At 33.8% G+C, this 13,236-nt stretch overlaps 1 protein-coding gene across 1 annotated transcript in view; it reads right to left on the reverse strand.

The window, feature by feature from the left end:
- Positions 1-13,236, reverse strand: part of NCAM2 (neural cell adhesion molecule 2) — a 276,833-nt gene that overhangs the window by 84,861 nt on the left and 178,736 nt on the right. The window contains exon 9 of the mRNA XM_017808019.1: positions 9,947-10,097. Within this exon, the coding sequence (XP_017663508.1) occupies positions 9,947-10,097 (151 nt within the window). The remainder of the gene's footprint in view (positions 1-9,946; positions 10,098-13,236) is intronic.

A 13,236-nucleotide genomic window follows, 5' to 3' on the forward strand; every position in this document is an offset into this window, starting at 1 on the left:
GAAAACATAAGGTTGACTATTTTATATGCCTGCAAAATCTGATCTCTCCAGTTTTTTAAACTAATTAAAAAACAAATAAACAGAATATTTGTCAATAAATTCTATTAACTGAAAATTAAATAAAACCAATCAGAAATGAGAAGGTGGACCTTCTCATATGTTTACATATGTTGAGGCTCTTTAGCTGCAATATATTTACTGTACCAAAAATAAAAAGGCTTCAGTGCAGATCAGTTAGAAAATTAAAACCCTTAAAGAATAATAATATGCTCTGCTTAGCTTCTATGTAGCTCAGAATTAATTTACACCTGACAAAAATCAATGCAGGGTGCAAATGAAAACCTGCTTTTAAGCTTTCATAAACAAAGTACTACCAGTTAAGGGAGCATGCTGGACTTCTAAATAGCTAAATAGAAGTAGAAGATTGAATACAGTCAGTTTTTAAAAAAATCAACACTGATGGTATTTATTATACCTGAACCTTTGGCACTCTACAGAAAACAAAACAAAACAAAACAAAACAAAGAAAAAAAACCAACAAAAAAAAACAAACCAAAGAAATGTACAAAAGCTACTGTTCATGTTAGTTAATAAAGGCAAGGCACACAGTAGCATAGAATGGTTTGAGTTGGAAAGGACCTTAAAGGTCATTTAGTGCAGCATTCCTGTCATGGGCAGGGACACCTTCCACTAGACCAGGCTGATCAGAGCTCCATCCAACCTGGCCTTGAACACTTCCAGGGATGGGGCATCCACAGATTCTCTGGGAAACCTGTGCCATGGCCTCACCACCCTCACAGGGGAGAATTTCTTCCTAAAAGCTATTCTGAAACAGCCCTCTTTTAGTTTAAAACTATTGTCCCTTGTCCTAGCACTACAGATAAAAAGTCCCTCTCTCTCTCTCTTCCTTATAATCCACCTTTACATATTGAATGGCTGCAAAAGTCCCCTTGGAGCCTTCTCCTCTCCAGGCTGATAAACCCCAACTCTATCAACCTCAGGAGAGGTGTTACAGCTCCCCGATCATCTTGGTGGCCTCCTCTGGACCTGCTCCAGCAGGTCCATGTCTTTCTTGTGTTTGGAACCCCAGAGCTGGAGGCAGCACTGCAGGTGGGGTCTCAGCAGAGCAGAGCAGAGCAGAGGGGCAGAATCCCCTCCCTCCCCTGCTGCCCACACTGCTTTGGATACAGCCCAGGATGTGATAAAAGTTCATAAGCACTGTTATAAGGTTCAGCTATGAAAGATGGAATATTATTTTGGAGACATGAAGCAAGCCAAATGAAAATGATTCCTAGAAGGAACAAAGACAATATTACAAAGATACAAAATTCAACAAAACTATTTTATGAGCGTAGGATTCTACAAATTTAGAGTGGTATTTTAGAGTAGTTAATGCTATGGCACCAGCATCAGCTCAACTCAACCTGTTAATTTTCACAAACAAGAAAGAAACAGGCAGGTCAGTACTCCAATTAGAAGTCATTCTGGATAAACCTGTGTGAGATTATTTAAGAGAAGCAAACTGTGACCTGAAAGCTGTCTGTTGTATTTAGATATCCTTGTTAGGCACAATGTCCAGGAACAGTTATTCAAGAGCAGACTAATGCATCACCTGTCTTGTCTAGAAGGTAATTAAATTAAGGACTTCAAAGATCCAGCTCTGGTGTACGTTCAGTGTAATACACAAAATTAGATATAGCAAATTACCTGGTTCAGTCCATGTGTCCAGAAAACTGTAATCAAAAACTTGTGTGCAGAATGAGATTTGCACTTCTTAATTCAAGAACATAGTTTTTCAAACTTTTGGCTATTTGTTCCTCAAATAATTTGTTTTCCTGGATCATACAATGAAAATATGCAATAGATTGTCAGGCCTAAGATGCTGGACATTTCCTGCAGTATATTATTGGAAGCTTCTCTCTTAGATGATTAATACTAGCATAAGTTTCCCATCATTAAGGGCTTTAATAAACCACATCCTCTAGCAAATCTAGTACTGTCCTTGTCATTGGTCCTGTAAAAGCACCTCAGTTTTTTGTAACTCTGCAACAATTTGGTTAACAGCTATCTATCTTTCTCTTGTATTTTCTCCCTCATACCTGTTTTGAAAAACAAACAAGCAAATAAACAAAGAAAACCCCACAAAACAAAACAAACTGAAACACCAAGAAATTTTAATTTCATAGAAATATCTGTTGTGAACGGAAAAATTTTCTAAAAATTTACCTAAAAATTACCTCTCTAAAATTACCTAAGCCAGTTTAAATTAGAAGAAATTATAAAGAAAACATAGCTAGACAAAATAACCTTAGTATGCCAATAGTGATGCTTAAAAAACCCTGTTTGCATGTGTCTATCAATCACTTTCTTGTCTCAGTAAATCACCAATAACACTGGCCATCAGATCTAGAACATGAAGACTCCCCCTACACATCTCTCACATAGCAGTAATTTTCATTTTAGTAATAAAATTATCAGGTGTTGCCAATTAATAACACATTATTATGGAATGGTACTACTTTGTATCAAATTTTCAAATGTCATGTGCATTCCTGGACACAGTTACTGGAGTAATTTAGGATGGCCAGACTTCTTACATCAAATCTTAGATTTTATAATTCTCTTATAGCCAGAAGTCAAAAACTGCCTTGCCTTTCTCAAATCAGGTTCCTAACCCCACCACTCTTCTTGTCCAGTCTTAACCTTCCATGTTTTTCTGTCATCCTTACCTCCACAACATGCCTCCTTTTTGATATCATCCCTCCATTCCCTCATCTCTCTCTCATATATTCCCAAATAATAATTGTTGTTGTATGGAGCAAGGACTCTTAACATTGTTATGTCTTTACTTCATTTTTACATACAGTGATGTCCAGAAAAAATGAATAAAATCTCTAAAAAACTTTAAGGAACAAACTAAAAATACAATCAGCATTGCTGAAATTTCTTTGTATATCCAACACCATTTCTAACATGTGGTGCTTCTAAAGCTACACCTCATGTCCCTCTGACCCCCAGTACAGTGTGTTCAACCTCACTGGGTATTTAAAAATACCAGTTTCAAGTAATGCCAAGTATTCTGCTCTTAAGGCAAGTTAACCAGGAAAAAAAAAAAAGACGCTAAAAATCTCAATTTAAGGTCCTTTTTTTGTTAAAGTTCCAGTTTTTCAGCATCACACTTATCATACCACCTGATTTTTATCTTCATATTTCTCAGATGCATTGTTCCTGCTCTGCTGGATCTCTCTTGGAGGTATAGAGAGGGACAAAGGCCATGTTGCCTTTTTTTTTTTATTCACAGGTCATCAGCGTATAATATAAATTACACTTAATATAACATGAAATTACTTGCAAAACCATTTAAAATTTGCATATTAATTATCAATGTAAATATTAAACATTTTTATCTTACAAGACTAACTCATGAATAGAAACATCTTCAAGGAAACATAAAATTCTTCCATGTTTTTTTCTTTTTTTTTTCTACTTTTACTTTTCAAAATTGCATATGTGAAAAAAAGCATAGGTACATATTAATGAGTAAATTACTAGAAGTGAAACAAAATGAAACCTAAATTATTTTATTAATTCAAAATTGTATTCTTCTATTAAGAGAAAAAATAGCCAACATAGTAAACATCTACTTTAAATGATATCAAGTTCATTGCAAGGCCAACCAAAACATGTAGTATAGAGCTCATTTAGGTAAAAATTTAGAGAAATTCCTACCATGAATATCACATTTTAACAAGTCATTAACATATAAAGGCAAAAAGCTTTTAAGACAGAATTTCTCTTCTAAAGTATTTTTCCACCCTTTTGGGCTAAACAATAGGTATATCTACTACATAGATGAATAAAGTATAATTTATCCACTTTGCCACACTCACCGTTGTAACATCAGATAAAGCAAACAGAAGCGTTCATCTCTGGTTCAATGTGGGAAGCTTTGCTGAAACGGTTTTGGAAGGTGATTTTATGCAATAAACCTCATCTTTTGGTCTGAGTTCAACATTCTTACCCCCTTGAAGCCACTGCAATGGCATATCAGATTTCCTTCTGTGCGAGCGCACAAGGTAGTCAAAGAATGAAAATGGTAAAATCTTGCAATTGATATTCATGAGCTTCAAAGACGCGTCAAAATTATCACATGTAAAATGTGAAAGATTGACCTTTGCTGTCTTTGCTTTCTCATTTAGACTTGTGAATTTGACAGGAATAAATGTAAGTAAAGCCAACAATATTTTAATAGAAAAGATGCAAATGTTTTCTAGACTATTTCAAAGTTTTGTTTCTCTTGATGGTTTTTCCTGTCATTTGTTTCTTTCCTAGGCCATATGATTGTGTTTATTAGGGTTTTTTTCTGGCTGTTATAAGATAGAGCTGGGCCCTCATGACTAATAGGTGATGGGAGGGTGTAAAGAAAGCAAAGCCACATTATTTAAGTGGTGTCCAGAGACAGGAAAGAGGCAATCTCTTCCAACCCTAGCCTTTCTCTGGTTCTGTGAGGAGCAACGGGATGCTGCTTCACCGATTTCTTCTAACAGAAACCAAATCTAAAGTATGAACTGTTTGAATTTATTCTAACTTACGATAGCAGTAGGCAGCTGAAATTTTTGTGACGTTTGCTACAACATCTAGGTTGCCCAGAGATGCTGTGGCTGCCCCATCCCTGGAAGTGTTCAAGGCCAGGTTGGATGGAGCTCTGAGAAATGTGGTCTAGTGGAATGTGTCCCTGCCCATGGCCTGGGCTTGGAACTAGATGGTATTTAAGGTCCCTTCCAACCCAAACCATTCTATGATTCTGTGATAACATTCGGGACATCCCGCACACAGTAGTACCATTTTCACAAATTCAAAGCCTTGCTTCCCTGAAGGTAAATACAATTTGTATACAATCTCTTGAACATTCTTTAAGTAATGCTGTATATATTTTGCAAAGATATAAAATTAAACTGCATGAATCCAAAGAACCTCCATGAATTGCAGTGCAATCCAGCTAACATACAACAAAGTAAAAAGGCAAAAGACTAATCAATTCAGGAAACAAAGTTCAAGACTGTAACACTAATGAGATTGATTTCAAATTGTGGCAAGGAAAAACAAATAGAAAGTAAAAAAGCCTGTTTCTGATAAGCAATAAAGTAGTATAATAAATACTGCACAGGTTTCTTTACAAGTAAGGACTATGTTGCACATGCTACGCTTTTTTTTTTACCACTGAAAATTAGTACTTAACTAATAAGGAATATAACTACAAAATTCAGATTTGGATGAAAAGTCATAGTGAGAAAAACTGCTCTTTTTTGGAAGACACTTTAAATTATTTATTTTTTTTTTTTTTTCAGAAATTGCTTCTATTGAAATCATGTTTATCAACTACTTGCATGGCTGATCTCACACAAAAGTGTACCGTGCTACTCAATGTAATATGTTTGTCATAGAGGATTACATCCCAAAAAATCACTCTTTGCGTACCATGAGGCATTTTTTGACCATCCAGCACATCTAATAACTGCAGAACTAGTATAGAAATAGAGTGATGTGAAAAAACTGGTAATTGCAGCTAAAAAGGTCTCTGAATCAGGATGCTTCCCAGGTAGTATGTGAGAAAACAAAGACATTTCCAAAGAACATGTTTTAATATATTTTCTCCAATAAAAGGACCACTGTCCAAAGGAATTTGCACCTGGTGGTAACAGAGCAGTCAGAGGCACCAGCATTTTACAAAAGGTGTGCACCTGGGAGGAAAAAATTGAACTCTGTGAAAGCTTCTGACTGATTAATGAACAGTTTGAACACAATGAAGGGAAAACAAAGGGCACATAGAGAGTCACTTTCAAGGCTCATAAATGTTGTTCACTACTGGCTTGTTTGAAGCTTTTCCAACTTAGTAAATCAGTGCACCCTAACTCAGAATAATACTATGATGAAAGATGATGTAGCATATTGAACATGTCAAAATCAAGATTTTTCTTTCTCCGATGTGAATTATGCACTGACAAATTTGTGGAACCCAAGAAATAATGAGTTCTCTCATCAGAATTTTTCTTCATTTAGCCAGGTCTGTATTATGGTTTTTAACCCTTTCTAACCCTAGCATATATTTGTCAGAACAATTATGTCTCACCTAAAAAGACAAAAAATACCATATAGAAAGTTAAACATCTGCATAGCAAAACCGAAACTTTAAGAGATGTCTAATATTATTATATGTAAAATCAATTCATAATTCACTGAGATTTATGCCTGAACTTCCTCAGGCCCTCCTGAAAACTTCATCTTAGAGTATCTCCTGCTTTATCTATTTTTATTTATTTCTATCATTTTTATTAAAAAAGATATAGTTATTTCCCTTTCTATGATAAATATAGAGATAATCACTATAGACACATCTTAATACCCAATATACATCATATAGGATGTAACAAAGGTTGTGTTACTTCTATTATTACTATTATCATCCAATACACACTAGGCTTCATGTCTGCAATCAAATTTTGCAGTTAAGGAAATCCATTAATAAAGAGCATTTACAAATTGTACTTTTATTTTTGATGTAATTTCGATTTATTTTTCATACTTATTTATATTTATATATATAAAAACTACTTTATATGGGAAAAACTAAATGCAAAGATGACTTTGCAGGAAGAAATCCTCACAAATGCCCCTGGGTTCGCTGCAATTCATGTCTGCTTAGCATTTACTTGAGATAAAAGGCAGGGTTAACTGTGCCCAATTGGTATCAAACCTGATAATCTCTTCCTGTTCTGCAGAACTGCTCTTATCATCAAGAACATCCCCAACAGAGAGCAGGGATAAAATATGGAAACTGTGCAATCCTACTGTCAGTTTAGGTCTCTGATAGGGGTCAGTAAGTAACGGGATGAGAGAGTGACACCAGAGCACTCTGCGCCTCCACTAGACCTGTTTGACTACACTGACGTTTAAGGATGTGATGGAACCATGTTCCTCTCCTGACTACACAGACTGTCAAATGAATTAAAACATACAAAGGAAACTGCTATAGCTTTGTTACTAACTTACAAAAAGACATAAGTACATTGACTGGTTCCATCTAGAAACTGTGGAACAATATAAACAATTAAGTCCTGCTTATTTATTTATATTTTAATTTTAAAATAGTTGCTGAGCTTTAAATGAGAATATTATTAAAAATAATAAAAAATTCCGCTGAAATGGCTTGACTGCAAAAGTCAGCCATATCTGAAAAAATTCTTTTCAAAGCTGGTTTTGAAGAGAATGCAACAAAAATAATAGAAGAGAAAATTAAAATATTTTGAAGCGTTTTATGCAATTCTGTAAATGAATATTTGGGGAAAAAAATCTAGAAGCCCTGATAGCAATGTTTGTAACTGTAAATAATATGCTGAAAAAATATCACTTGGAAAATATTACAAGGAGAATCAAATCCTCTATATGAAACTCACTTCACAGACTTACAGCGATTCCCCCTGTTTTTACCAGTTTACTACAAAACCACAAATAAGCTGCCTAGTTTTTGAACCTGTGCCTTTTGCTGAAGCTCCGTGGCCTGCAACTCATGAAGTGCAATAGCTGGAATGAGGGATAACTATGACACCTGCTGCATAAAAGAAGGTATTTTTAGTGGAGAAAAGGACTGTTGGCACTTGTAACAACACAGCACTGGATGGAAATGGTGGTACTGAGGTGCTGAAAGATTCTTTGAAGAGGCTGTTTCATTACAGAAGTTTATGACAGAGACTTGACTGATGGGAGATGAGGCTGGAAAAAAGACACTTCCTCCTGGGGACACTATTTTAAAGAACTAAAGACTTCTTCACCATTAAGACAAGTGTTTTCTTCCCTGGGCAAGATAAATAAGTTATACTTGCAGTTCATGTACCAATGCAAAGTTATTTGCAAAGGAAAGAAAGACATTTCTCTAACTCATTAATCAGAATATGAATGGAGATAGACCTAAATTATATCACCCCAGAAATATTTTCCTTGTATTATAAAACTCCTGACATAAAGGATTTGAAAAAATTCGTATTTCTGTTATTCAAACACCTGTGCTGGAAAAAAATTGTTTAAACCTCATTATCAGTTAAGTATTTAAATCTTAAACCTCCAGTTTTAGAAATGTCATAATTCAAATCTTGTGCTATACATTAAAAGTAATCATTACAATGTGTGATATCTCTGACAATAGAATAATATTTCTATAATCTTTATAAATTATGTTTCATTTGAACTGTAGAAAATTTTATGCTGTATAAAAATTGTCTACTAAGGCATAAATTCAAACTTTAAATTATTCTATTTTCTCATACACTATATTTGATTGTTCCCACACACATTTAAAATTAATTCTGCCATACTTTTATAAGACTATGTTACTTTTAAATTCTTGCCATCTGTTCTAAAACTTTTACCCTGAAAGGTGTTTTAGATTAAAATAATATATTGTATCAATGCAGAGATTTTGTCATGCCCTTCGGTATGAATTCTGTGTTGCTAATAAATTCTTAAATTTCAATTGCCCATGTTTTATAACATGGGGTGCATCTCATGTCTCTCTACTGAATATAAAATGTATTAATATTTAACTTTAAAGCACAGCAGCTATATAGCCATAATCAAAGAATATATTTTATACCACTATGTGAAGAGTAGGCAGGATTTCACAGAAAATTTCCAAAATCTTCACTGAATTTCCATTTTTATCTAGTTTTTTCCTTTTAATACATATAACTTATTACCAGTGCACTCATTAAAGAAACAAATACAGCAAATTAACATGTTCCCAAAATAATATTTTGCAAAGTTCAAAATACCTTTATACGACTACTGAAGACTAGCTATTTTAAAGCTATTAATAAACACTGTATTTATTTCTAGGTCTTCTGGATTGGTAAATCTCTCAATTCCTAACCATTCTTTTGACTATTTGTTTTGCCTCCAGATTTATTTCCTATGCCACAATGCACTGTTCCTCTGCCAAAAAGATGGAACACACAAATGTATACTGAAGTCCCTTTCAGAACTCCCCAGTAAATCACTCAGTGGTCTGCAATCCTTACTTACATTCCTGTGCCACAGATCTTATTCCAACTTCTGTCCTCCCACTGGAAAGACTTTTTCTCTTCAGAGACTCAGTTTAAACAGGCTCACTCAGACTATATTGGAAATGTATTGGAAAAAAATGTATCTAGAAAATCTCTACAAAAATGGAATAACAATGAAATATAAATGAAGGAGTTGTTTTTCTTTTTTTCATTTTTCGAAGACCTTTGCTCATAAATTTGAAGTACAGTTTGAAGAGACAATTTTCCAATGGGTTTTTGTATATTTCAGATTTATATCCTCTGATTGGCTTCTAAAGCATCACACTCTTCTAAGCAAAAACAATCTCCTTTTCTACTGGATAAAAATTCAAGTGCTTTGAATAAAGGCAATCTGTAAAAGAGATTGTCACCAACTTGATAACTCCAGGAGGGGTTATAACAGGGGCGAGAGACTTTTTAGGGATTAGTAAATCACAGAACTAGGTGGGGGGAAAAAAAAAAGAGACTTTGTTGAATCTCAGAAGGTTAAGCTAAAGACTGAACTGCTGCTCAAATCAGTCCTTACCTTATCCTGCTGAATACTTTTCATCCCTAGCAGTCTCAGCAAGCCCAAAGATTTGAAACTATTAAGCTTAACCTTAAATTAGTGGGTAATACCACTGGAATATGATTTCAGATGAAATCCTGTCCCACTTAAATCACTGACAAGGCTCTTATCAACTTCAGAAAAAACAGGATTCCTCCACAGAATAACGATCTACAGGACATGCTTTCTTCATTTATGCAAATTCAAATACGAATTACCATGAAAAAATGACCTTCCATTAAGAATGTACTTTTTTTTTCTTTTAAAACAAATTTAAAAGAGAAAACAAAATATTAGAACTTACATTCAATATCAAGGTACATGCTCTTTTGGTGCCCACCAATTCTACTTGCAGCTTCACAGTCATATCTCCCTGAATCTGACAACTTCACATCTTTAATATGCAGTGACGATTTTCCATGCTGCCCTTTGACTTCTATACGGCCATCTGGGCTCTGTTTACATTGATTCAGGAAAAAAGAAGGTTTTATATATTTATATATGTATATCAATGTATAATTTATATATTAAACACCATTGATAAGAATGACTGAAAGCACCTCTTCACCTACGGTGAAGTTATTACTGACAGCTAAGCAATTTCTTAATTTTCCAAATAAATTAAAAAAATATAGAAAAATATGTTCTGTTTCTAGACACTATAATCAAGGGAATAAGTACATGCTTAAAGGAACATTGTCAAGAGAAACCACAAAATATATCAACTTATGACTTCAAGAGTGAACTTCATACTCAAAACTTCTTTATGATCTCACTCACTGTGTTATGAAGCTGCAGTTAATGAAAATGCATTCATGTAAGATCATTATATCTTAGATTACAGTTAGCATCATCTCTCTGGTCCTCAGCAGTGCAGAAATAACCCCTCAGACGACAGCCAAACTACAAATCCAGCCATAGATTTATTTTCATTATTCACATTTTCTAGTCAGAAGCTCAAAATTGTTAAAAAACTTGAACCATAAATGCAACTGGAAGTTCTGGATTTCAGTTCCATATCATTGGATGGAAAAGGCCAAGAGAGAAAGAATAATCTGGCTTCCAATTTTCTAGAGCATAAATTTTATATTTAGCAAATTCATAAAAATCCTTATCCATAACAACTCCTCTCCCCCAAATTATTTGAATTTAAAACATATATAAATATTGGGGACAGTTGAACAAAATAATTAAAAAAAAAAAAGTCCTCTGCTTGGCACTTCGACCTTCATAGAGTAGTATACCTGAGGAAAAAGGAGTTATTTTTAATTTGGTTCTGCTCTGTACTTATAGAATCATGGAATGGTTTGGGTTGGAAGGGACCTTAAAGATCATCTCATTCCAACCCCCCTGCCATGGGCAAGGACACCTTCCACCAGACCAGGTTGCTCAGAGCCCCATCCAACCTGGCCTTGAACACTTTCAGGGATGGGGCAGCCACAACTTCTTTGAGAAACCTTTGGGAAATTTGTTGTACATTGGTTTTTATTTTTGTTTCAGGAAAAAAATGTTATTAGAAATACTGATATTCACCTACCTTCACTATTAAGGGAGGTGGAAAAGGGAGGGAAAATCAGTAACTATTTCATTGGATCACATTTAAACTTGAAACAGATTTAATGTTCAGTTCTACAGTACACAGTCTGGATTTTACTCCTTTTACACTAAATACCATGAAGCAGCTGATATTTAAGTGACTGAGCATTTAACTCTGTACAGCTGTTCCTTGACTTAATAGAGGAAAAAACACACACAATTAAGATCTTAAAATATTTGCTGGAAAGCAGTCAGACAAAGCATTCTGTTTATCACTATTTACATGGAAAGAAATGTATTCTGATCCCATGTCAGAATCCAAGAACATTGAATTCTGTTTCCTGTGAGCACCTCTCAGCTAAAGTACATAAATTAGAGACATGGAATTCCAATGCAAGAGCAAACAAAACCCCCTCTGGATTGGTAAAAGTCAGTAACTAAGACCACTTAGCTGTCATTTATGTAATTTCTAATACTGAAAATTCTGTTTCCATTATAAGTTTAAAGAAGTAAAAGTTATGATGCTACTTGTAAATATGTTACAGTAATGAATATCATGGCTTTTGGAAGGAATTCTTGGGATAATTAAAAAGCAATTTCTTTAAGATAAAATATTAAGTGGTAAAACAAGTACTTTCTATGACATAGTTAATAACAGTATTATTTCCCTACTTCTTTTTTCATGCAATACCATGGTCAATCTACATTATTCCCACCTAAAATGTAAATACACTTCAGCAATTTAATTTCCGATTTTACTTTGATGACAGATATTTCCCTAAGATACATTTAAAAGTGTGAAACAACCTGTGACTATGAATCACAGATACAATAGTAAATACTGTATTAGTGATTCATCAGTTCATTACTAATTCCAAATACTTAAAATCACTATTATATATTTTGCTATTCCATACAATCCTAAGCACAGATATGAGTGCTAATTGATGTTATAAAAGAAAATAATAATGTAAATTATCACAAAGTTCCTTAAAAAAATAGTTTTTACAGTAATTTTTCAATCTTGTTCTAATTTATCTAAATATTTTCTAGTACTGCTGGAAAAAAATGTTAACTGTACCCAAAATAACTTTCCTATGTTTTCACACTCTGCAATTCAAATACAGATGACATAATATATCTTAGATATATAGTTAGGACAAAAGCCAAACTAATAAATAGTCTGAATGATAGGAAATTTTTGCATAACCATATCACTTATTCTCATAATCAAATAAATGGTGAGAAACATTGTAAGAGGGATTTACTAGGTTCAAAGTCCATAAAATAAATAAAACAACTATTGTTGGCAAGAAAATTTCACTCAAATTGTCATAAAAATATGCATCTACTAAATATAATTTCTATTTTTTCAAAGTTGTCTCATTGAAATTGTTACCTAATAATAAAAAATGTATAAGATGTGTTCCAGTACATTGCTTATAATGTATATTATACTGTGACATCTTCATGAACAGTTTAAGAAGTCCTGTTCCCTCGATCTATTCTGCAGATAGTGCAAAACTCCTTTTTTTTTTTTTTCTGCAAATATGGTGCAATACCTGATTAAAAATACACTGATAGCCTGACATTCCTCAACACAGAAACGCATTAAGGAAAACAGTACAAATACAAACAAAAAAAATTCCTTTAATAAATAAATAAATTAATTAAAGGCAATGTTTTGAAGCAGGTGTCTGTGTCTATGAGACGATTCCTGGAATATGCTGGAGATTAACACATGCAAATAAAAAATGGTAGTTAGTATGATGAATTTTTCACAAGTACTTCAAAAATACTAGTGTGGTTGCATTAAACTGCTTTATGGTGTAAGTCAGTTAATAGAGACATGGATCCACAATGTCAGTGTTTCTATTTAACTTTGAACAGCAAATACACAATTCCAAACAGAAGCGGCATTAATCTTGGGGTTTGCACCCACCAGAGCTTTGTAACCATTGGTAAAATCTTTCTGAGGTTTATTTCTCTCCTGCACTAATTGTGCAGAGCACATTATTAGCACCCTATCTGGTATCATAACACACCAAAACATGGAGA

This window comes from Lepidothrix coronata, unplaced genomic scaffold (assembly GCF_001604755.1).
Source record: "Lepidothrix coronata isolate B3197 unplaced genomic scaffold, Lepidothrix_coronata-1.0 Scaffold21, whole genome shotgun sequence".
NCBI classification, from domain to species: Eukaryota; Metazoa; Chordata; class Aves; order Passeriformes; family Pipridae; genus Lepidothrix; species Lepidothrix coronata.